Source organism: Pristis pectinata, chromosome 15 (assembly GCF_009764475.1).
Source record: "Pristis pectinata isolate sPriPec2 chromosome 15, sPriPec2.1.pri, whole genome shotgun sequence".
NCBI classification, from domain to species: domain Eukaryota; kingdom Metazoa; phylum Chordata; class Chondrichthyes; order Rhinopristiformes; family Pristidae; genus Pristis; species Pristis pectinata.
Genome location: NC_067419.1, coordinates 27,097,263 through 27,124,715, shown reverse-complemented (window position 1 = coordinate 27,124,715; position 27,453 = coordinate 27,097,263). Strand labels below are relative to the sequence as shown.

The 27,453-nt window shown below is 37.5% G+C and overlaps 1 protein-coding gene across 1 annotated transcript in view; it reads right to left on the bottom strand.

Moving 5' to 3' along the window:
* Positions 1–20,278: 20,278 nt before the first annotated feature.
* LOC127578284 (forkhead box protein P2-like) overlaps positions 20,279–27,453 on the bottom strand; it is a 309,971-nt gene continuing 302,796 nt past the window's right edge. Inside the window, 1 exon segment of the mRNA XM_052030109.1 lies at positions 20,279–24,058. Within this exon segment, the coding sequence (XP_051886069.1) occupies positions 23,914–24,058 (145 nt within the window). The 3' untranslated portion in view covers positions 20,279–23,913.

Below are 27,453 nucleotides of genomic sequence, written 5' to 3'. Positions count from 1 at the left end.
TGTACTCTAGCTCTCAGAAAGAAATGTAGTATTGCAATATTTGTAACCAAATAAACTCTGTTGGTGTAACAAACATACTGAACAAATCTAACGCCAGAAGTTACTCTGGATGGTTCACTGGTATGAACACAAGGAGTCATGTCATTATTGTATACAGATTGATGCAAGCAATTAGACACTACTTTAAATCCCTAATTCCAGCCACATTTTCTTTGGAAGACCAAAAGGAGGTAAGGTACTCCCCCACCAGGCCACTCTTGTGAGTGTTTTATTGAAACTTTGGAATCATTTTGGCTCACGCCTGGAGTACCTTTCCTTTCTTGGACAGAGTTAACACCTGACCAAACACTGTTCCAGAAATGCTTTTGCATGGTTCTTCCAATGTTAAATGTTGATGCATGTCCTGAATTTTGTGTTTAAAAAGCACTAAAAAGATTAAGATATTCAGTAGTGCTGTTTGAAAGAGTGTTGTCAACTCCCTTGTGTGTCATCACACTGATTTGGAAACAGCGGGTGTAGCTAAAAAGCTCAAATCAAACTTCTTTTAACTGTTGGGATTTGGCCAGGCAGCTGTAACCCGAAGGCGCAGGTACAAAATGTCACCATTACTCTTCTGGTTACTGGAAAGTGTTGAGAACTTGTAGATGACAGCAGCAATGATCTGAAGAAGCTGGTTCACATCACCCACAGCCAAGATATCCTTTGTTCAAAGGGCCAAGGAAGCCTTCCAGGGCCAAAGTCAGGTATTTCCCACAGGAAATTGCCAAACCTCTGTCAACACATGAGTACAGTCAATGACTGTCTACACTTCAGGGAAGCCTACAAGGGCAGCAAATTGCCATGGCTGGTCTGCCTATTTCTGTGGGGTGATGGAGAAGTAGACAAAGTCTAATCTTGTGAAATAGAGAGCACCAATGACCTCTCTAATGCAGCAGCGATCAGCAAATTGCAGCATATGGGATGAATCAGCAGACATTGGCTGGAATGATCCTGACGCTAGGATGTTGAGAATGAGGTTGGCCTTGACTTCAGTAATGACAGCAGTCTAAGCATGCCTGTGAACTTGAACTTGAGGTGCTATGAGGTCACTGAGGTAAGTGATGACTAACAAGAAACAGCATAGATCACCGTGAAACCATTTTGGATAAAATATTGGACCTTGTGCCCTGATATGCCTCCAACAATGTGATGCTCATGGGTGCCTGTACCACTGGGAGACATCCTTTGCATTCCCATGTCATTCATGAGAAGAAGGATTAGCTCCAGACAAATGAGCATCGGAAAGCAGTTTTGATTGCAGCAAAGCATCTAAAGAAGGTCACTCTGCTGTGTGACCAATGTACTGAGTAATCTGTGAGCATGCAGAGGTCTGGCTGTGAAAGAAGGTGCAGTGTGATTAGCCCTTTAAATGATATTGTTTTGGAGCCTTCACTGTTAATGAAAGCTAGCTCTTTTGTGCGTGAATAGGGACTGATTTTTCGGGCAATGTGGTTCAAACTCTTTACATGATGAATTTTAGATGTTGTATGATGTTGACATTGTTTGGGCAAGTTTGGAAACTAAAAATATCAGCATTGGTCCACAAGAAAATCTTGTTCAAAATTAGTATACAACATTAGTAATTTACGTCAGAAGGTAAGAAATAGGAGCAGGAGTAGGCCATTCAGCCCCTCAAGCCTGTTCCACCATTCAATATGATCATGGCTGGATCTATGCTGGTCTCAGCTCCTCATTGCCAGTTCTCCATAGACCTCAATTCCCCTGATCCTTCAAAAATTATTTAAATATTTCCAAAGATCTAATCACAACCATCTGGGGTAGAGAATTCTAGAGATTCACCCACCTTCTGCAAGAAGTTCCTGCATACCTCAGTTTTAATAACCACCCTCCTCTTGTAAGTATGCCCCCTGTTCAAGATTCTCCCACTAGTGAAAACAACTTGATATCTATCCTGTCATGCATCCTCAGGATCTTATATGTTTCAATAAGATCACCCCTCATTCTTCTAAATTCCAAAATTTAGATCTAATTTATTTAGCTGCTGTTGATAGAATAACCCTGTCATTCCAGAAATTAGCCCAATAAATCTCAATTGGATTATCTCTAATGCCAACATATCCTTTGTAAATAAGGGGACTGAAACAGTGCACAGTACCCCATTGTGGCCTCACCAGTACCTGCACAACTGTGGCAATACCTTCTTATTTCCAAACACCAATCCTCTTGCAGTGAAGGCCAATATGCCATTTGCCCTCCTTGCTGCATCTTCCTACACTTGCTAAACCTGTTAACTTTTAACGATAGTAGATACGGGAAGAATAACATGAGACTTGGCCTTTGATAAATATAAATTTAAAACTATGACCCAAATTTTGCCGTGTCCTGCAGCTGTTCCATACAAAGTTGCCAGATTTCTTGGAGCAAGTGCCAGAAAGTTTGGGACTCATATGTAATGTGAAAGATCTAAACTTACTGGCTGATCTCTGCTGGCCACTTTACAACTGCATTCCACTGGTGAGGCAGAAGCTTGCTCAGATTCCCCATCATTTGCACAGGGGAATGTACTCTCTGACACTGTGCCAGATTAGACCTCCATTGGATCTGCAACCCCATGCATTTAAATGGAGAATGTAGCACTGTGTAAAAGAAAGGGAAAAGTAAGTCGTCACATTTTTTAATTACTTGTAATTATTTAATACTTTTATACTTTGAAAGTGTTTTAGATGACTTTATATCTCTTAACTGATATAAGATTATTTTAAACAATTAGAGATGTTTTTAAAAGTTTTAAAATGTTTCCCAATGCCAGAAAAAAGCAGGAATATTAAAGAAGCTTCTCAGCAAAGCTGGGGTGGAACCTTGCTGGCTTTCAAGGAGTTACACCCACATCACTAAAGGATACGATTCACTGACCTGATGCCACTCAGGGCCTCACCACTTGGCCCCGAGACTGTCTGGGCCTGCAAAACAAGGCTGACTTTGGTTCGGGTACATTTTGGGGATTGGAACTCATGAAGAAAGAACAGGTAGCTGGACCATGCTGTAAAAACCCAAACATCTCTTACATCAAAAATTCTGATTCATAATGTCAGAAACTCTACTTACAACACTTTAGTATTAAATACATCCATGAATTACAATTTGTACTGTTTTTGTCAAGATACTTGAGTTTTTGATAGTTTCACTATTAATGTTTATTACACTTATGCCTTTATAACATATAATAGAATATATAACTTGAAAATGTTCATAAAACTCAAACCTCCTGAGTATACTTTGTGAAAGACTTAATTCTGATATCAAGATGCCAAAAAGAAATAATGATATGCCATGTTCCCAAATTTTTCAGATTTGGGTCTATATGCATCCTGTAAGTATGAGAAACTAAGAAAGAACAAAAGTATGTTGCTGCAAAAAGTTTAATTGAGGTCAGAGGAGACCTGTGTGGAGCATAAACAGAGACCTAGTGGACATAAGGACATATTCATACTTCGCACAATTTTTGACAAACATTTGTAGTTTAATAATTAAAGGCAAAGATTTATTGACAGAAGGCAATGAGACACAATATTTTGGTCTATAAAATATGACTATAGATATTTTCTCAAAAGATCTTGTACAAGCTTGGCATCATGGTCGGCACAGACACCATGGGCCGAAGAGCCTGTTCCTGTGCTCTGTGCTCTATGTTCATTATAACTGGTTGAGTTGATTAATATACTTTCCTAACAGATATTTCTATCCCTTTTTTTTTAAAAAGATTTTGTTTGGTCATGAAACTGAGGGATCTGGCTGGTGCTAAAGGGAACAACAAGGACCACCAGGTTAGGCACAGCAAAACTCTCTCTACCTTTCTTTGACAAGTCTGCTTTACCTATAGCTCAGATACAATCCATCAACAATGGCGGGGACTTTTCTGTAATGGGGAGAACAGCAACATACACTGTAAATCTCACTGTACAGCAGATTTTAGCATTGCTAATTTGTTCCAGGTTGTAAGTTTCTGTCTAAGATTCAAGTTTTGTCTTACTGATTAAGACAGCAGAGGGTCTGTAGCATAAATTTCCACACGTCAAAGTAAAATGCAAGCCCAAGGCACCCAGAATAATTCACGTTGCCCAACTTACCTGAGATGGAATTTTTCAGTGGAATATGGGCATCACTGTCCCAGCATTAATTACCCGTCCCCAATTAGCTTTAAGATGACAAGCTGCCTTCTTGAATGGTTATAGACTTCAAGATACATGCTATTCCCATATTTACACAGGGAGTTCAAGAATTTACTTTTAGTGATGATATGAGAACAGAAGGAGATTCATAGATCCATTGTCTGAAGAAAGAAAAGAACAGGCAATCTTCAGTGGACACCTCTTCTTCTGGCTTTATCACTGTCATTGATGATGCAGCAGAAGCTGGTTGGGCCGAAGACTCTGGTCATCAGTTAAAAACAGGAAATACTAGAACTACTCGGCAGGTCAGGAAGTATCTGTGTAGAGAGAAACCAGAATCGTTAACTTCATTGCTCTCTCACAGATGCTGCCTGGCCTGTTGAGTATTTCCAACAATTTTCAGTTCTTTTCCAGATTTCCAGCGTCTGTAGTTTTTTTTTGCTTTTGGATTAGTAGTCATGATGTACACTTAGGCAATTGCTGTCCCAGTCCCTCTCACCTCACCCCTGGAATTCAGTTCTTTTGTTCAGGTTTGGACTAAGGCTATAATGAGGTCCTGGATGAGCATTGGTGAGCAGGCTACTGGTGAGAATGCCTCCTTGATGGCATTGTTGATGAAGAGGAATAGATAAATGGGATGCTAAATGACCAGTTTAGATTTGCTCTGCTTTCTGTGGATGGGATATATCTGGACAATTTTCCAGAGAGTTGCCGGATCCTCATGATGAAACTGAAGTAAACAGCTTGGGTGGAGGTACAGCTGGTCCTGAAGCAGACCTCCTCAGTACTAACCTTGGCCTATTTCAACATTGCCTGAAAAGGTGCGATAGGCAATGAACAGGGTTCTCCTCCAGGCAAAAAGCTTGGAGCACAGTTTTGTGATAACCTGTTTCAATAGGGAGGGCAAACTGAAGACCTCATGGCAACTCCCTGGTCCAAGCCTGGTATCTGTTAGATTATAGCATTATCCAAGCAAGGAACCACAAAAATAGTTGCATCACTTGTGCTACAACAGGCACCAACGACTGCTGGACCAATCACCATACTCTCTCTTCTCTATCAACACTCTATCTTCTATATCTGGCTGCAAACAACAGAAAAAATGATGCAAGAACATCATTGTTGAAGCACTCGAGGGCCTGACAAAGGTAGTTTTTCTGACAGCACCTTAGAGACAACCTATTAACTCCCAGCCAATAAGCTACAGACAGTCCGCAGCTATGACCCTCTGCCCTGAAGTCCACCATAATTGGCACCTACCGAGAAGATTCAAGACCAGTGTGATGACAATGACTAGGAGACTGAGGAGACAATCAACTGCAGACAGAAGGCGTTCCTGGATTGGAAGCTCCAGCATTCCCTACTTTGAGGGCACATGAATGCAGAACACCCACAGAAAAGACCAAGGAAATGAAAGTGGGCAGATGGTTGAAGTGTTGATGGAAGAACACTTTGGGAACAGTGAGCATAATTCTGTAAGTTTCAAGATAATTATAGAAAGCAACACACACAAAATGCTGGAGGAACTCAGCAGGTCAGGCAGCATCTATGGAGGGAAATAAACAGTCGAATTTCAGGCTGAGACCCTTCATCAGGACTGGAAAGGAAGAGGGCAGAAGCTGGAAATAAAAAGGTCGGGTGAAGGAGAGTACACGCAGGCAGGTGATAGGTGAGTCCAGGTGAGAGGGGGAAGGTAGGAGGGTGGGGGGTGAGGGGAGAAGTAAGAAGCTGAGAGGTATAAGAGGCAAAGGGCTGAAGGAGGAGGAATCTGGTAGGAGAGGGCTACCATTGTTGTTCCAACACCACCTCATATTTCACCTTGGGAGGCTCCAACCTGATGGCCTCAACATTGATTTCTCTAACTTCTGGTAACCCCTCGTCTCTTCTCTGCTTTCTCTTTTTTTTTCTCCTTTGTCTTCTCTTATTCCTGAGGCCCCTTTCCCCCTCCCCCACCCTCATGACCTGCCTATCTATTCCCCACCTCCTTCCCTTTATTCCATGGTCCACTGCCCTCTCCTGCCGGATTCCTTCTTCTTCAGCCCTTTGCCTCTTCTACCCATCGCCTCTCAGCTTCTCACTTCTCCCACCCTCCTACCTTCCCCCTCTCATCTAGACTCGCCTATCACCTGAACTCATCTATCACCTGCCTGCATGTGCTCCTCCCCACCCCCCCACCCCTTCTTATTTTGGCTTCTGCCCTCTTCCTTTCCAGTCCTGATGTAGGGTCTCAACCTGAAACGTTGACTGTTTGTTTCTCTCCATAGATGCTGCCTGACCTGCTGAGTTCCTCCAACATTTTGTGTGCGTTGCTCTAGATTCCAGCATCTGCAGAATCTCTTGTGCCTCAGTTATAGAAAACAATAAGGTTGGTCCTCAAGTTAAGGTCCTGAGTTGGGGAAGGCTGATTTCAATAGTACAAGGGAGGATCTGCAGAATTAGATTGGGATCAGCTGCTTGTGGGTAAAACAACAGCTGACAAATGGGAGTCTCTTTAATGAGTCAGTAAAAATTCAGGGCCAGCACATTCCAGCAAGGGTGAAAGGTGAGGATGGCAAGATTAGGGAACCTTGGATAATAAAGTATATTAAGATTTGATCAGGAAAAAAAGGAAATACATGGCAAGTATTAGTGACTGGAATCAAGGAAAATGAAGTGTGTAGGAGAGAATAGTTGTAACTCAGTAACTTTCCTTGCTCTTCTTTGGCCAAATGCCATGAGAACTGAATTATCAGCATTTAGGTGTTTAACTAGCAGTGCCTGGGACTTTGACACAAGATTAATCAAATGCAAGAGTCCTGGATTACTGATACATTCAGAATGTCACTGATTTCAATAGAGATTGCAGGGCTTCAGATTTGAAGGGGAAGGTAAGTTCTTGCTACATACATACATATATATATATATATATGTATGTATGTAGCATACATACATATATTTATATATATATATATAAATAAATAAAAATAATGTGGCCAAATATTTTTAATTGCTTTTAAGTTCTTGAGGTTTTTAAAAGATAACTTTACTTATTTATTTAAATTGTAATAGCTATTAAGTATCTCTGCCAGGGGCAGGTTTATCCCAGCTGTCAAAACTTGCAGTGACATTTTGGAGGCTAGACTTCCTAGATGTGGTGTTGGATGCCTTATTGTCATTCATACCAGGAGGTAAAGTATAAAAGGTACCAGTCCCTTTGCGCACAATTGTTAGCATTTACCAGCAAAGTCTGGGCTAATCATTTACTTGTCAGCAAACCCAGTTGTTTTAGATATTGTCTGAATACTTAATTAACAAATCAAACATTTTTCATTGTAACTTAATAGATTCCAAAGAAACTCATACCAAAATTGTATGATGAATTTTATAATCACAGATAATTATTTCAGAAACAGTCCTTGTATCACATTTTATTATCATACTGATGTCACAATATTACATGCATGTCATAACATTAAAAGCAACTTAACAATCTCTGTTTCACTAGTTCACTGCATTTAGAAGTGTTTGCTTCATTTCAACAGTTATTACACATTAAAAAACTTTTGGATAAAAATTTCTTTGAAATATCTTGCATTTTGACAGTTATAAAAATGCTTGCTCTTTCTCATGTATTTAGAAAATGAATGAAATATTCATTCTGTTTCTCTCAAGAAGTTTTCATTTATCATTTCATACACTTCTTTAAAGTCGTATAGAATCTCCAGTGTGAAATAAAACAGAATTTGTATTCTCTCTTTGACATAGATGGATGTACTTAATTAATAAACCCCTTTTACTCAGTTGTCTATATATACTTGAAAGGGTTTGACTTTCGCCAATGCCACTGTGGGAAAACTGGACTGCAGCACAGTACTCGCTGTAATGTTCCTCAAGCCACTCCAGGAGCTCCTGTTTTGTAAGAAGCCTTACAAATGGCATATATCAGTAGTCCTTGAGTATTGCAGCCCCATGCTATCAATAGATGCAATTTTGAAGTAGCAATGAACAGCCTGAGATCCATGCAAGCTCCTCCCATTGACACTAAGCCGCCAAAAAATCTCAAAAGGGGCTGCTGAAAGGTGCTTAAGTCTATTTTAAAAGGTGGCTCATAGATGATTTTAATGAGGCCAGCATTGATGCTCCATTTTACCTAGAAGCATTATGCCAATGACTACAGCTGTTCTTTACAACTTCTTCCCACTTCCAGCACCGATCCACCCTCAAACACTCCACCTACCATGGATGGCAAGGCCTTGCAGATGAGTTGCTGATATTCTGCTGGAATAAATTTAAAGTCATTTAAGGCTGTCCAAAAATTCAAAAGCTAATGCTGTATTGATAAGTGATGGGCAGGCTTGGTGGTTTCTCCTTAGAGACAAGATCTATTTGGTGGAAATTTCTGTGGGAGGGTAACTTTAAGAGCTCTCCTTCTGTTAAGCTCTTTGCCTTAGAAGGTGACAAATGGCCCTGAATTTTTAAGGCTAAGTTGGTGAAAGGCTGAATCATTACAATGCGGTATTGATCCTTAGGCAAAATGCAGCAGATGCTGGAAATCTCATTCAATAACATAAAATGCTAGAAATAGTCAGTCAGTTAGGCAACATCGGTAGAGACAGAAACCAAGTTAATAGGTCAATGAGCTTCCATTAGAACTCAGTTTGCCACTTCAGGCTAAAAGGTCATCAATCTGAAATGTTGAGTGTGTTTCCCTCTCCACAGGTGCTCCCTGACTTGCTAAGTATTTCTATTAATATCTGCTTTTATTTCTGTAATGTTTAACATCTACTGAAATACTTGAAGTATTAAAACTGCTAGATCCATGTTGTCTCTTCTTTTTGATCACAATAAGAATTCAGTGTGGATTCATTTAATAGCCCAAGAGATTATTTTGTCATTTCACAATTTCTGTCAATTTACAAATTAGTAACACCAACTTCACAAATTTACATTCAGCAGCAAAAAAGCTAATGTTCAGCAAATTAACATTGCCAGAAGAGAGATGCTTATATACCATCAGACATAAATGAATAATTTCACATTTTTGTTGAAACCTTTCCTGATGGAGAAGAGAATTGAACACTATTTTATCTTCTGCCTTATGTCACTATATTTCTTAAATCATGTACTTTTTCTCATTCTTAGGAGCTGGATTTCTTTTGACGTAAGTCTGACCGAGGGTTTTATAATCAGTGGCGAGCATTATCACCCTGCTGCTGCCTTCCAAAATAAAATTGCATTCCTCCCAGTAGGAAGATGAGTGATAAGCAGAATCACTTCAGATTTCCCAAAGTTCCAATCCAATCATTAAGCATGTAAAAAAAAACTAAACAATTGATTTTAATTTTAATAATTTGACCAATTATAGCCTTGTTTTTAAAATGTAACAGATTATTTAACCCAGTAAATTAAATTTAATTCAGACCAATACTTTCTGAATGAAACAAAAAAACAGGGCAGCACGGTAGAGTAGCGGTCGGTGTAATGCTATTACAGCGCTAGTGATCAATTCCCGCCACTGTCTGTAAGGGGTTTGTACGTTTCCTCCAGGTGCTCTGGTTTCCTCCCACATTCCAAAGACATACGGGTTAGTAGGTTAACATGGGTGTAATTGGCGGCGCTGGCTCATTGGGCCAGAAGGGCCTGTTACCGTGCTATATAAATAAAGTTTTTAAAAGTTTTAAAGAATCTAATAAATAAAAGCATATGATCAAGATAAGCATATAATGCCATTTTTGTCTACAGTAGTGAATAAATATCTGGGAAAAATTAGTATTCACATTTAAACCAAACCTTCAACATTTTGTTTCACCATGGTAATGGAAAGATAAGATTACACACTGCTTCTGGGTTCTGTAATACACCAGCATTTGAGAAGGACAAGGGTTGAAAACAAATGAAAGGCTGCAGCAAAACAGCAGAAATTTCTAATTTCCTCATTTAAAAAAAATCTTCGCATAAATTTACTACCTTTGTCTTCCATCTTGTCAAAATATTCAAAATATTCATCTTCAAATATGAATTTTGCCACTCAAAGCATTGCTGAACTCATTCAGCATCGGCTTCCTAAGGCTCCATTGTACTGTGCTTGGAGGTGTACACTTTCTCTGCTGATTCTCTTTCCTTCCATATTGCCACAATTGACTCTTCTGGTTTCTTCTGCATGGACGTTATGGTTCCGATGACTTCCCATATCACCACTGAAAGGAATATGAATCTTACTCCTTGTCAATGTTCCATGTTTCTGTAGAAGAAATAATGGGTACCCATGCCTCCTTTATTGAAAATTAGTGTATTTTATTTGTACATCTACGCATGTGTACGTATCACCTAACAGCATAACCTTTATATGCCTCTGTCCACCAGGATGTGAAATCTAGTTCCTGAGAGCACCTTTACTGTCACCTTGTACCCTACTCCTGACATCTCTGGTGGACTCCCTATCAACTTACATATCATCTAATGCCCCGGCCCATGAAGTGCGCACCTTGGTCGTAATGAGACTCCATACTCCAGCATCACCACAACATCCAGGACCACCTCCACTGTACAGTTACGTGTATCTTCTTCCAGACACCATGTGAATTGATCAATAATTACCAGACAATATTGCTTCCCTGTGGAATTCAGCCAGGAATCAGTGAAGTCAATCTGTAACTGCTTCCAAGGCCCAAGTTATGTTGGGAGCACGGAATACACTCATGGCTCAATACCTTTTCCTAAACTTCACCACCACCAGTCGCAGGAGATATTACTTATCACAGCACTCCATCCCTCATGGCTGATCCCATGATAGAGTTCCATCAACAACCAGCGTATACTTTCTGGAGGAACCATGCAGCCTTCTTTCAGTTCATCTATCTTACTAGCTACATTCAAAATAGGAGAGTCATTATCAGGGCTTATTCCACAGTCAGTTTGAACTACTTCCCAATTTATCAATTCAATCTTCCTAATTTTAATAAAATGTGTGTATATGAATCTCATATCCGGAAATCGAGATTCCCACATAGTCCCCAATGTTAACTGGAATTATGTATGACCATTGGGGAACTCCAGCCTGATTCTATCCAATATTTATTCAAATCAATATTTATAAAGTAATGGAAAAGAAAGAAACTTAAAAAGAAGCATCAAACTACAGCACAGGCTGGAGTTTAGACCAGAATTCAAAGAATGTGGGTGTGACAGGTGTGAATTGCTGCTATGGATGCAGTGGAAACCATCCACTGTGTGTACATCAATTTAAAGAGCCAAAACAGTTTAATGTCTAAAATAGCACATATTCTCAGCCAAGGTAGTGAATAAAAAGAAATTCGAGTAATGTAATTTCTAAACCAAGGGCATGTGTTTCACAGCACGAAACACAGAGAGGAGGTCTAGACAATATCGAAGCCCATGATAACAGTGGGGACTTGGGCTTATCCAGTAGTTACACCAGCAGCAGCAATGGTGGAAAGCAGAACCACTTGAATATGATAACAAGGTCAGCACATCAGCATGAGCAGTGGCAATCAACAGATAGACAAAGATACATTCAAACTCATTTCAGCCAAGTACTACTGACAAAGTGTACAGTGAAGCTCAGAATATATTCTCGCAAAGTACTGAAGACTATTTAGGCATCAAATTGGTCAGCAAATACAATTACCAATAGTTGTCACTGATTATACTGATTTCCCAATATTGATGCAAAACATGGCTCACAAAGCTGAAGCAAAACTAGAAAAAGGTGTTTGTTATGGGTATTTCAAAATCACATTTAGACATATTGGTGGGAAAGTGTGCAGAAATATTCAAGAACATCAGAATATGCTCAAGAAGAGGGCACAATGCCCATATTCATATCAAGCCAGGTCCAAAAAATTCTAAAGCAAACCTTGACCAGTCTCACTTGCACTAAAGATTGAGTTGGTAGTGAAAGAAGAGATGGTTAAATTGGAATGAAATGGAGTTTCAGTGTAGTCAAGTCAGAGTGACTGTGCAACACCTTTTGTAGCAGTACCTAAAGTGAGAAAAACTATGTGGTGATTACAAGGTGACTTTGAACCAGGCAGTTGATGATGAATACAACCCATTACCTACTTCACAGGATCTATATGCATAGCTGGCAGAAGCTAAGTTTTTCACCAAACTAGATCTGTCACAAGCACACACTCAGCTGAATATGGATGAGGAAGACCAGCAATATTTGACAATCAAGAAGGGTATTTAGACCTGCACAGAACTACTTTGTGAAGTTTAACTGTCACCCAAGAGCTTTCAAGATACCAGGGACAAGGTATTCCAAGCATAGATCATATATAATCAAGATTATGCACAACAGCCACAAGTAGCAAAGAATTGAATCTTTGAATATGTTAAGAAGTATTTATTTCTAACAAATGCAAAGCTCAAAAAAAGAAAGAATGCATTTCTACAGAAAGGAGTTATTTATCTTAGGCTAGGAATAGATGCAAATGGATTGCAAACAATCAAAGGAAAGTTGGAAGTAATTGCAAAGACTATGTAACCAGAAAACTTAGGTCACTCTGAGGGACAGTATAATACAATGGAAGATTTTGCCTGATTTTGCAACAATACTGACACAATTTCATTAGTTGCTGAAGAAAAATGAATAATAAACTTGAGCAAGGAACACCGCATGACATAAGTAAGAGATTGGGAAGTGAGTGTCACTATGACACAATGTGCATGTTGAAACTTGTGTTTGTTGCTTCAAATTCTGGAGTGGAATGACTCATGCAAAAGATGCATTCTGCACAGATTGCTTTTGTACATTGATGGAGAGTGAGCAAGTGATTTATGCTCAAACTGAGGAAGGGGTGTAATGGATTGTCTTTGAATTAAAGAAAGTTGCCCCTATTTGTGCTGAGTAAAACTTTACCTTGGTCACAAAATTTGTTTGCAGTTCTTTGCCCTAAGTCAGAAATTCCAATGAAGGTGGCATCACAATTGCAAATATTAAACCATTTTAATTTTAATGATTATACAATTGGGAGGTGGACATTGAAACAAAATGATTTGCAGGTGCGTTGCCAACACTCAGACAGTAGGCATGAAAGCATAATCTTCACATTGAAAGTAGTTTACGATGATTTTGCTGTTACAATAACAGAGATAGCTAAGAAGATAAAATAAATAATTCTCAAAATGATACATTAAAATCTTCATCAGGGAGGATTGAATTAAACAAACATAGAGATGAAGATAAAGAAACCTTACTATAGTTGATGATATAGATTGATGATGGATACAGAGTTGTCATGTCAGTTGTATTGAGAAAACAAATTTTATAAAAACTTCATAGAATCATTCTGGTATCACGAGATTGAAGGCAATAGACTGCAGTTTTTTTTGGCTGAAATTGGATAAAGATCATGTAGACTGAGTAGACAATAGTATCACCTGTCAAGATTGTAGAGGCAAGGCAGAATTAACATTTTTACCCTGAGTTGGATACAGCCAACAAGATCTTTCCAATAAGTACATACTGATTATGAGGGAGTCATAAAGTTATTCAGGAATTGATCAATAATTTCACATATCATCACTCAAAATTGATCAAGATGAAAGATGTTGGGTTCTATACTACAAGAAAACATTCCAGCAAAGAACTGTGAGATCTATTTTCTCAAGTCATGGTTTATTAGATGAACTAGTCTCAGCTAACAGTCCTCTGTTACATTCATTCCCATCCAAGTGATTAATGAATCAAAATTGTACTAAGCACATGTGTATTTCATCACATCATCCAGCATCAAATGGCACAGCAGACAGATCAGTCAGAAGTGCCAAAGTAGCACTGAAATAACAAACAAAAGTATGCCCAATTTTAGCAATGAAACACCAATTAGTAATATTTTGCTAAACTACATAATGCCACCACATTACACCAAAGGTTTTACTTCTGTTGAGCCCATGATGCTTAGGGGACTCAAATCACAATTGAACTTAGTTCAGCAAAATCTTGAGGGGAGACTGGAGGGAAATAACTGAGACAGAAACAAACATGTAATTCCTGTCATGGGGAGAAATGTTCCAGGCAACACAATGGGAGTTTGTGTGTTAACACCTCCAAGTAAATCTGATACTTGAAAATAGGATATTCGAGTGTTAGCTGAAGTATGTGATAAAAAGAGATATCTTTTGAAAATAGAGTCATAGAGTTGTACAGCATAGAAACAGGCCCTGCAGTCCACCATGGCTGTGCTGACCTTTTTGCCCATCCACACTAAATCCTATTTGCCTGCATTAAACTAGATGGATTCAGTGGAGAATTTATTTCTTTTTCTGTCTTCGTTTCTACTTCCATGGCAAATAAGCCAATCCATGAGACCTGGAGTTCAAACCATAAACAAAACTCAAGATTTTCCCTACTTCCAACTGAGGAGAAATGATTTTAAAGTAATAAATTTAGAGATTAGGAATCTTAATTTTAAATTGTAATCTGACAAAGATTAATGTTAGGAACTTGCAAATGATAATTATATTTTTCATATTTCAAACACTCCTGAATATTTACCCCATCTTAATGACACAGACAGATATAAGAGTTGTAAGCAGCTTTAAATATCCTCCTGTCCTTTTCCTGTCTTTTCTAGCAACAACGAATTTTTAAAGTAACACTGCAATTTATAACAATGAACCTTCAAGATTAACAGATAGTCACAAGCACTGAACCATATGAACATAGTGACTTTACTTTAAGGTCACTTATCTCATGCAACACTAATCTCTCAAAGTACCCTTAAATTGCAGCCTTCAATTTGTGAGATACCTACACATGTAGATTAGTGCTGGTGACTTGCTGATTATGTATAAAGTATGCTCAATCATAATAAGCTGGATCAACTTCAGGGATACCATCCCATCAACACCACAATCGATCCCTTCACCAGGATGTGTGGTCCCCATCTACAAAAAGCAGTTTAGTTACTCACTAAGGCTAAGCTTTCAGAACCTCCCAAACCTATACTGCCAAGAAGAACAAGGGCAGCTGGTATATGTTAACACTATCACATGCAGATTTTTCTCTCTCTTGACTTGAAAATACATCGCCATTCCTTCATTGTCTAAATCCTGGAACTCCTTCCCCAACAGTATTGTGAGAGTTTCATCACCAGAAGGACCACAGTGGTTGAAGACAGCAACTCACCATTACTTTCCCATACAGAATGAGAGATGGGCAAAAAACCCTGGCCTCACAAGGAATGCCCAGAGCTCAAAAACGTTTAGGAAAATTTGCATCATTTTCACTTCACCAACAGATTATATAGGAACCTACCCAATATCTTTTACCTCTATCAGCTTATCAAAAATATTGTCAGTATATTCATTGCAAAGAGTATGTAGAACACAAATACAAGGCAAACATGCTAACAAAATATACTACGGCATATATAGCAATTGAATTTATCTCGTCTTAACAGGTATTACATTGCCACTGAACTGCAGCTTTTAATTCATTTGTGACCACCATGATGAGGGTAGAATTTCTTAATGCATTCAAATTGTTTCCCAACTCAATTCAGTTGCAGAGAATGCTCCATTGCTCTAACTGTCACACCAAAGAGGCTGAATGGTTCATAAACTGCATGTGTTGGATCATCTTTCTGAGTACTTCCATGATCAAATCTAATGCTCATCTGCTTTAGAATTCTGCACAGGCAAGCACTGCTCAAACACTAATTTCCATTATTATATTCATGTATACAGTTTTCCTAACTCCCTCATTGAGTTTTAATGATGAAAGAAAACATGTATAAATGGCATTCTCATTTTTCATTAAATAATTCTAACCAAAATTTTTAATGTTAGTTTTATATGGACAAAATTTTGCTCTATGTGGCAGTTGTAAACATAAAACTTCCTGGAATTATTCAAGATAGAACACCAAGGCTGTTGTCTAATGTTACCTGTACCATGGCACAAATCTAATCCACTGTCAACAAGCAGAAATTTCAAGATGGAAGAAGGTCAGACAGCATATGAGAAACAAAATCAATGGTCCAAATCATGTTGGTTATGCCTGGCAGTTCCCTTTGTTACTAGCAAGACCGAGAACTATGCACATCCAGGACTTACTGATTGACAGATGCCACAGGGAGTGAGCAGAGAGCCCGGTCTTGATGGGATTCCCCAGTAATGCGTTGGGAAATCCACCTCTTTTATGTTACACCAGTCAGACCTTCAAATCTTGGAAGAAACTTCAATGGACATTCTCGGCCTGGAGAATGGGGAAGGTAAATACTTTTAAAAATATTACTTTAACTTAATAAAAATGCAAATTGTTAGAGACATTTAAAAGTTGCAAAGGAAGAAATAGCCTCACTGACACAAAGCTCCTTGACCAGCTTTGTTTTCTGTCAAAGGCTGTTCGACTATCCCAGGTTTAGTGCCTCTGCACCAAGTCAGCTGAGGCCTAGTTGCAGCTGAGACCTTGTTACCCTAATCCACCCACCCACACCCTCCCAATGCTGAGGAATAACTTGACCAGCCTCCACTTTTGGTCCAGTTAAATGCAATTAGGGACTCTGGGCAGCAATTTCAGGTGACAGGCTAAATTTGTCTCAGCACAATCCAGTTTGGGGTTGATAACCTTCCATTGATCTGAAGCATGGTTTCTCTCATTGCAGATGCTGCCTGGCCAACTGAGAATTTCCAGAATTATCTGTTTTCATTTCAGTTTTTCAGCATTCACAAATTTTCCTTTAGGATCCCTGTTTAGAATTGGTTACTTGTTAATTCAAAAATAAAGAACAAAAATATGGAAATGTGAAGGAGGACAACAAATAATTTTACTAAATAAAGGATAGATCTAAAGATTAACCATCTTTCCCTTTAATTATTACCAAATCAGGCATAGGGTGGGTGAATTGAGAGACAAAAATCCTTAAACTACATTACAACCATTTGCATCAATTATTGCATACACTTCCTGAGGTATATTTAATTTTTAAAATCAATTTCAAGTTTCTCTGACTATTCTAACTTTCCATCCACAGTACATATTTAGTCTTACTCTGACCATACATCTCAAATATCTTATTAACTGGCCACATAAAAAGGAGTATTTGTTGGTGTAACAGCTCAAAACATAATCTATAGGCTGCAGAAATATGAAATCAAGGGAAAGGAGATCTATTGGTTGAATCAGCCAAAAGTTACATAGGTCTGTCAGGGAAAAGCAGTAACGCCTAAAGATCTAGTCACCTCTCGTGGTCCCGGTTCCGCTACGGCAGCAAGGTCTAAAGTATTTAGACACCATGTGGTCACAGAAGGGAAGCAGAACCATGGGAATAATGTGGGGATGAGTGCAAAAAGTGGATTGGATCAAGCATCCTTTCCTATTTATTTTATTACTTGTTTAAGCCATTATTTCAACAACTATTGACCACTTCACATACAGATGGGAATGTTTGCCATGGGAAATAAAAATATCACAGTGGAGAATAGATTAGAGCACACATTTAGATGCCAGCAGGAGAAATATTGCTTTGAATGTCTTATTATTTACAAGCTGGTTGAGTATCATGGAGTGAAGCAGGGGTTCGTAGGGACCTAAGAGTGGATTCTGCAGGGCTCTGCACTGGCCTGAATTTTAAACAATATTTTAATTAGTGATACAGAGGGAAGTTCTCAGATTTAGAGATTTTCCATTTTGCTTCATAATTTACTCAAAATCAATACATCACAAATTGACTTAGATAAATTAGGTGAATGCAGCAGTGTGTGGCAGATGTCAACATTAGGGGTAAAACATTTCTGGCAGGTTTATATTAGGTAATGGTAAGCAACAAAAGTAACATATTAGGAATGAGTCCTGGGATAGTTGTTCATTGCTCTTTAAAAGGCATGCATGACAAACCAAGCTGGATATCCAACAATGGTTAAAAATAGGAAGGCAAATAGAATATTGACCTACATTCTAGCTTATAATGGTAGAATCAGCAAGCATAAAAAGTACTGGCTGCATTTGTAGTATTGTGCAGTTTTGTTTTTCTTTTCGATCAAGAATATTTGGCTCTACTTACAGTGTAGGCAAAGAATGCCAAATTTAACAGCATTGCATGATGGGGACAGACTGGAATTAATCTTACTTACTTTGGTAATACTCACACCTAGAGGGGACATGGTTGAAGTTTTAAAATGATAAAAGAACTGGAGACAATCATTAGACCTCCTTTTCCTTGCTTCCACAGTTCTGCATCCAGCAGATTACGCTTTGGGCTGTTTCCTCAATAAAACTCCTTTTTATCTGGTCAGTTGGAAAGAATATGGTAATAGGAGGATTGAACATCTATGAAACCTACCGATGAAGAGTTCGAATAGATGCTGAGAAGTACTTATTTAAAGATAACTTTACCACCCCTAGAATTAACTTTGAGCATAGAGGCTCTTGAAAAGAAACATCACAAGTTGCTTGCAGGAGAAATCATTTGCAATTATAGGGGGATACCTGCTGGTTAGTGTGATTATAAGTCATGGACAACCTCAAAGCTTTCCTTGATTGCCTTAGGAAGTCGGAAAAAAAATCCTTTTCTGCATTCTTTCTAAATTAACTGAAGTATATTTTTGCTTCTCCCAGGAGATAACAGTGAGGCAGTGAGAGAGAGGGTATACAGTTGCATTCTTAATTAGTTTTAATGAAGGACATGGAGATTTTTTATTTAAGGAGATATTGGCTTGTGAGGATACTTGCAAGTGCTAAAACTGGCATTGTTCCATCTCTGAGTTCTTGATTAAGCCAGAGACCCCTTTCCTCCCCAGAATCTCACTTAGCCAGAGGCCTCACACCTTTCAATGGTCTGAGTGAGCTGAAAAATCTTGGCAGAGCCTAGGTAAGTGGAAGAGAAGGCCGCGCACTAATGCAAGGGCCAAGAGACACAGCTCCTGGTGGCGGAGCGAGGGAGTGGCAAGGGACCAGCAGGCAGCTGAAGGTTCGGAAATTGCTGAGGGGTATTATTGTTTTGCCCATCTTCCAACCGGAAACTTCTGAGAGTAAATACAAACAATTACTGCCTGTACGCAGGTTGGATGGTCTGGCCCATGATATCCTTTCAACCATGCTGGGCTCTATGGAAGGTGAGAGATTCCAAGATTATTTTACATGGCATATTGTAAAATTTACAGAGCTAAGGTGAAAACGAATATAAAAATCCAGCTTGAGATGCACCCAGACAAATGGTGGGAGAAAGGATCCTCTGGGATGGATCCAATGCTATTTTTGGCTAAACATTGTAGCTAATCCCAAGAAGAATCACAAGAAAGATCAACAAGCCAGTTAGCCAACCATCTGTTTGATTTGTTAAACTTATACTTGTTTCAGGTCATCCTGTTACTTTACAATCATATTGTTCGATGTTAAATATAGCAATTTTCAGAAATCTCCTCCCCAATCTGGGTTGCGGCCAGGCCTTTGATAGATCCCAGTAAAAGCAGGAGCACATCCTTCATTCTAACGGTAAGCAATAACAAATATATTCTAATCTCTACATGGAGAGAATTTCTTGATTATGCTGGTTAAGTTGTGAATTTAACATCATCAGCTCCAGGAGTGATGCACAGGTTTGGGAACGCAGTTCTGAAACATTGGTTTTTGCAGTAAGCAAATGCCCCACCCAGTTTTTTCTCAGATGTTCCTCAGCAAATTTATTTTGCGAGAAAATACTTGCCTTGTCCAGCTGTGCATATTGCCATTTGGTTTGTTTTGGTTTGGCTGCCCAAATTACAATAAACCCTAAGTCTTAGTTTATAGCAGCTTTCTTTCTCATGATTCTCACCATAATTATTTTGTCTTTCAGTCACCTGAAACAAAGAGACTTCAATGAAAGTTTATACAGGAACATAGCTCTCCCACAATTGTTCCTTTTTATGTTGATAAAGAATGTGTGAGTAAATCCTTTAGGGAGCCAGGGCAGAAATTATCCACAATTTTCAAAATCAAAAAGTCAATGATTCAATTAAATTGTACAATAAAGCATAAAATCAATCTTTACTCTCAGGCAAGAACTGAATTTTAAAACCTGTTAATGCTGTCTGTTAACAAGGACATAACAGATGAGCTTAATATGTGTGATAAACTATTTATTGCATTTCATAATGCCATTATCTGTCATTAGTACTGATTACACACATCTAGAACTATAATACACATTTTATTGTCTGTTTAAACAGACACATTGAATGATGGAATGCTATAATACAGGAAAAAAATGTTTTTCACACCTTGTAATTCCATGGCAGTGCCAGTGACAACATAGTTTAGTACCTTAAAAAGGAGCTGATTATTATTTTTTTTACATTACATTACAACCATCACTGCTGTTCAGTTCATTACCCAATGGAGGTACAATTCATTACTTATCCACTAGTCAGGGTTTTATTAAGTTTTATATTTTAGGAACTCCAAAATGAAAGCATGATTACCAACAGATTTAAACAAGTGCTAATGTTGATGGGTTAATCTAATTTCCATTCAGTCTCTGTCCAATGAAGAAGTCGATTGTAGTTCTAACAAATACTAGTAATGTACACAAAATTTTAATTTCAGTCCATACAACTACAATGAATTCAACTATAGCATGTATATGCCTATAAAACAGTATACTCACATGATTTTATATCACTGATGTCTTTTATAGACAAAAACTTGGTCCAATCAAACCTGATAACTCCCTGTTGTTAGTGGTAGTCTAGTTTCCTTTTAAGTCCTATGTTTGGTCCTTTACTTTATTCAGCAGTGAGAGCCTTGAATACAGAACAACAGCTGTTACAAATTTCAGTCATGACTTTTCACTTTTGAGAATTCAAGGCATGAACACAGTACACAGTAATGGAAAGTATCAAAATTAGTTTACCTCAAAAAAGATAAATAAACAAATAGGCATAATCCACCAATACATAAATTGATGTTTGTTGTGCTACAGCTAAAAGATACTATATATAAAGGACCACAGTCCCCATCAGCATATGATAGAAGCAAGGATAAATGAGCTTTAATTTTGCCACACAGTATGCCATATAAGTATGCACCAAAATTCAAGCAATAAATACATACATTATTTTAAAGCCTTACAATAGCTATGCAAAGCAGATGCAAGAAAGCAGATTTGCTAATATTAGCAAGCAATGGTATAAAATAGAGTAAAAAATACATGAAATGCATTAAAGCAAAGCTTGCTTAAAAAAGTCTGGTCATTTATGGGTCCACCAACATTTTTTACATAATTATGCACAATTATCAAAATACAGACAGAGCATATCAGAAAACCCCAATAAACCTAAAACCTATTGTAAGCATTTGCAGAGTTTTGGAGGTTCTTCTGGTAAAATGTGCAAGCAGCTATTTTTAATCGTACTCGTACAAAATCCATGCAAAATTCTACAGGTATATGCAATCTGTGGCTAAGACTTTTTCCAAAAGACGTGTGACTGAGGTATGCATGCTACCAGCACTGTACCCTCAGATCTCTTTCCAGATGAATTCACATACCATTCTTACTTCCAGTCCAACTGAGTAGTTTAACACATGCACTTCAAATACATTATCTCCCTTTCAATAAATCCAAACATTAGTGTCCAACAAATGTTTGAAGACAACCTATTAGAAATCTTTCTCCCCCATATTGGTAACATAAACCTTCCATTGACCATGAACTATAGACAAGCATAGTGAGAGTAACAGTTAACTGTGATACTCGCAAATAATACAATCTGCCACAATTGTTCTGGTGTGTTATGCAGAGGTAGAAGCTTTCAGAAAACCTTTAGGGTGAGTGGAAGAACCCTACTGAAAGCAGTTGTGTCCTTTTATTTGGTGTGATAGATGACTGTGTATGTCTTAAGTCTACTTGCTGACTCCAGCAAATAATAAATGATGAGCTTGGTTTGCAGGAACCAGCTCCTTCACGTGGAACTGGCAAGTATGTTAAACTCTAGCAGCCACGTCCTGTCAAAAACTGTTTGTAAAGCAATAACCATAATCAGGTTATGAGGTCCCTTGGTTGGGGGGAAATGTAAGGTATTTCACAGAATTGGCACACAAAGTGAAATGCAACATTTTGAGTTAATAAATATCAGTGTTAAGCAATTCTTGTATTCTTTTTAAAAACTACATCACAATGCATCATGAAACATTTTAGGAAAACTTTTTATGCATTGTTAGGTATAGCAGACACTTTAAGCCTTAACATCACATATACGCAGAGGCAGAAATTTGTGTAACTTTGGTTTGATAGAAATGGAAATGTCTGGTATAATGACTATTAAACACTATGATTTGAAATGAGTATAAAAATTGCTTTTGTTTTTTAAACTCTGCCAGATCATTTGAACTCAAAAGTGAAAATAATTTTTTGGCTTCACTAGTTTTTCAATGTTTGGTTACTACAGTTATTTTTAAGTGAAATCTGAAAACTCTTCTTGACGAACAAAACATGAAAAAAGACAAACGTGCAAGACATAAGTTTTACAAAACATTACAAAGCCACCAGTAAAAACTGTTGTCTGTACGGGAAAAAAATGCAAATGAAGCCTAGTGAGTTTGTCAGCACTATATTCTCAGCTGCATTACTAGTCTCTAAATGTATATTTGAAGTGAGAAATGAAAACACCTATATAAATTACGTAGTTGCATCAAGTACATATAATTTGTTTTGGTCAAAGATGCACATTTAGCTGGTTCTTACTATAACTTCCTTCTTCACATTACTGTTATTGTGTAGCATTTGCCAACTGAAAATTCTTTTTTGAACTCAGCGGATCACACATCTGACTTCATTTTGTCATCTTGAATACTTTCTTTCCTTAGGGTTAAATAAAAGAATCCCAGAGATCATCGGAAAACAGCAGGTAGTTCACGTAAATGTTCCTTTGTACTAATTAAAGTTACAGAAGGCGGGCCATTGAAATGGTTGTTTCTGTCATTGAGCTATTGGCCATTGTCAGGGTTGACTTTGGTTTTAGCTGTTGCCTTTGAAAATGTTTACAGGTAGACAAAGATTAAATACAAGGAGGTAAAGAGAACTGTTGTAGAGTATGCAGAAAAGCATAATTTCCATATGGTACTCGCACAGACGGTCGAACTTTTTTTTTAAGCATTTAAGATTGCACTTTACATTTCAACACTAACAGCACAGACTGGAAGCCTGAGGTCATCACTTTCCTCAGAAATCCACAACAGTCTAATTACTGTGGTTTTGTAATATCTAACTACAAACATAATAGTTGGTGGCACCAACACAAACCCTAATCTGTCCCCAAAGTTCAACTAGTTACAGGCAGTGATTCTACTTTCTGTTACTACTGTGCAAATTAAAATCAACAACAACTTGAACTGGATCAGCAAATTATCTAATTTTAGCTACTGTATACTAAAAATTCACATTTAATGAAGCTAACACTATTTTTGGCAGTATAAGAGGCCATTGACTTTCTATATAGCTGACATCCCGATATTCGGTCAATCCATCAACCAGTAAGAGCTAGGTAACAATTTCATATGGATAAGCCATCACAGAGAGGAAAGTTTATCAGAAACTTATTTTTTGCAATCCAATTTTCTATATGCTGGAAAAATACAAGCAATTTCCAATGCTTGCCATCCCTTGGTATTTAGTGGCAATCACAGATAGTTCCATTAGGCTGTTTCCTTGTCTCATGCTCAATAAATAGTCACAGTAAAAGTCTGCCAAATATCCAATGACATGGAGTGGTTATGGAGGTCTGTAATATGACCCTGTTGTTGAAATGTCTGAAGTTCCTCTTATTCTAGATCTTCAGATGAAGGTTCCTCTTCAATATCTCTGTCCTCTTCTATCTCTGGACTGTGATTGGCTGTCGTTACCAAGGACATTGGGCCCTCATCTTCTTCTGCATTCATTGGTTCTTCTTTGACATGAATGGGTTGTCTGAGTAAGTTTGAAATAAAGATACATGGTCAGTGAAGATCACCAACAGAAATAAAACATTTTACTATCCAGCGGAAAATACTCCAATGCTTTTTTTTAAAAATAAATTTGTACTTCTATTGCAAAAAAAATACTTCTAGGAGTTTATTACACTCAGCAAATGATTATTTCTTGAAAAGGCTACATCATCAATTAAATCACTGCAAGTGTCAAATGCTTTAAAATGTCTGATTTTATCCCCTGAAGTTTACCTTTTTTTTCTCCCAAAAATAAATCAGAAAGGTCACAGTGATCTGAAAAAGCTATAAAAGTTCACTTATGGCACATGACGAAAAATGCCATATCATAAATAATCTAGATTTTTTTTCATACCCTATCCCTCCAGCAAGAGAAGACCTGCTTTTTTTATCTTGTTAATAGAAACTGCAGTCTCTCATTAATATGCAGGGCTGGTGTGGTGCTTCTCAAGAGGAATACCTGCAGCAAGGCTTCACCATTAATCAACTTCAGCCCAGCAGTTCAGCGAGACATGATGATACATGTTTTTAACTCTAAATTAATGAATATCTTTACCAACTGTCAATAAATGAAGAAAAACATTGGTGAGGAACACAAGTTGAGGTGGGAAATTTCCAAACATAACAGAATGATGAGGAAGTGGGCAACTAACAAGAATAATAATGCTGTCACCCACAAACAAGGCTTAACATGATCCAGGCCCTACTCAAGGAAAGGGTTGTGCTGCAATGATAAATCTGCCAAAACCTAATTATTTTTGACACATTAGATGCATCAGGGACTCACAGTGAAAAAATTTCCTTATCAAGTACTTTTGCATTAGAAAGTGACTGAACCTGCCAGCCATCTCTTGGGCTACATTCTTCGATGAAAGGAGTAACTTTGAATTTTAAAAGGTACAGATCGCTTTAATATTCACAGCAAAATAACTTATTATTCAAACCTTATTGGTAAGCCATACAGTTTTGTTATTTATTATTTAAACAGATAATTTATGCAATTTTAATAGTCATCACAATCAGAGCAAAATCAGAAGAAAAAAATGAACACTGGAATTAGGAAATGCTGGGACTGGAAGGCTTTTCTTTGTAAGGTCAGTTCATTTGCATACTGATTGGATGAACAAACATATCACCCTATTGAAAACACACAAAATGTGTATTAAAATTTATCAGAAATATTCCTACAAACCACATAATAGAAAATAAACACCTTTACTTCAGCCTGTTATGTGAGGCTGACATTTGTTTCTGTCCAATTTAAAACTTTTTGATACACAAAAAAAACAAAAATAATTTTTATTAAAACACTGCATAATATTCTCCAAGTTATATTATTTTAATATATGCATTTAGTTATGTAAAATGCTTATTAGTATTTTCTTTACTGAAAAAATTAGGAGATTTCTGTGATTAAACTGCAATATAATGAACCAAGCACACACTATAATAAGAAGCAATCCATTTCATTAGGAATGAATAGCAATAAATAGGAGTTTCTTAAATATTTCAAATTTAAAATGAATCATTTGTTTCAGAAGTGGGTTTCACTCAGTATGACAGATAATATCCCAGGAGCTCAATGACAAAGAAAGCCTTCTTAAAATACTGTCATTCTTATTTATCATATTGTTAAAAAAACTCCAAATAAGGGATACAAAAATTTAAAGAGAGATAAATGAGTCAAGAGAACACTGGGTTGCTATGGTCATAAAACACAGCAAAACCTTTCAACAATATGAAAAGCATAGCTTGCAGCTTTAATTTACATTAATTACATATCAGTAGTATGCTCAAAATGTAAAAAAAAGAAAAATTATCAGAGCTTTCATTCAGTTTGCACAGTATTGGGTAGTAAAACAACTCATGCAGTATTTACCAAGTGACTTTATGAAGCCACAAATATATGCCTGTTCCTAAATCTTTACAATTTTATCTGAAATGGCTCCAGTTTACTTGAGCATTATTGTAAGATTATTATAGTACAAGCAATCATGCATTGCCACTCAGCAGATGTAAATAACACCATTGGCTATGTATTTCAATGAAATAAAATAAGGGACTCTTATTCCTTCTTTAGACACCAAAGGCATTTTCTTGGACCGGTCAGCATGTCCAGCAAAAAGATAAAACTAAGATTGTTGAAGCATTTAAAAGATCCTGGAAATGCCAGGGTTGAAAGTAAATTAACATAAAAAGATTTTCCCCTCCAAGGCATCTATCAATCTCTAGTGAATATCATTCATGACAGACTATTTGGTAATAGATGTAGCAAAGGACATCCAACAATATATTGATTGCAAAAACGCCTAAATGTATCAAGACCCAAAGTATGCCATGTCAACAGGGTCTCAGCAGTTTGAAGGATATAAACATAATAGAGATTTTATAACAGAAATATTAATTAGTTAAATGTGTTAAACTTTCACACTTCTGTCATCATTCAATTTAAGTTTGAAATGTCAAAGAAAGGGAAACCTTTTCACGGAAATGGCTGAGTGCTCAACTTCAAACTAGATAGATATCAATTGTTTTCATATCTGGTTCAGTTGGCTACTGAATGGAGTATGATGGTGAAAGGAGGTACTGTATCTCTGTCCAGGAAACTCTGTATGATCTATATAACATGAAACTCCTGTTGAATAATCTTAAGACAACACCAACACTGTCAATGGCACAGATCAGAAAAAGGATCCAGACCTCTCTTCTCGCCAGTTGAAGATCAGTGTCAAATAACGGTCAAGATTAGCTTGTTGGGACAATATAAAATTTCACAAAGATTTAAAAGAGCATGTTTGTATACTTTATAAATTAAAGTCAAAGCCATCACCTTACATCCTTGTTGAACATAAAATAATCTTATTGCAAAATGAAAATATTGGTCCCGAAATTACTCTCTGGATACTAACTGATGAATTTTTAAGATGTTAAGTGTGCAATTCATTTTACAGCTGTTTAATAGTTTACTGATATTTTAATTTAGTTGGTTAATATCTCCGTTGAAATTGCAGAAACTAAGATTTTCAAACAATACATTAAGATGCCTTACACTAGTATTACATGGTAATATCTTAGGAACATTGAGCCTTCTTATGAAATCTTACCTTTCTCAGTCTCCCCATCAGTATGTTCTTCTAAGAACCATATGTTTACACATATTTTGAACGTCCTGCTGATTCATTAAATATTTTTGTTTCGACAAAGAACATGGATGGCATCATCAGGGAATCAAGCTGGAAGGCGCCACTGACCCCAGTGGTGGAGGAGACTGAATTAGCATTCAATTGAAATAAATTGCCGAAGTACCCTTGGTTAAATGCTTTATCTATGGTGTTGTTAATTCAGTTCCCTCACATGGTCAGTTTCTGTGATGCTATT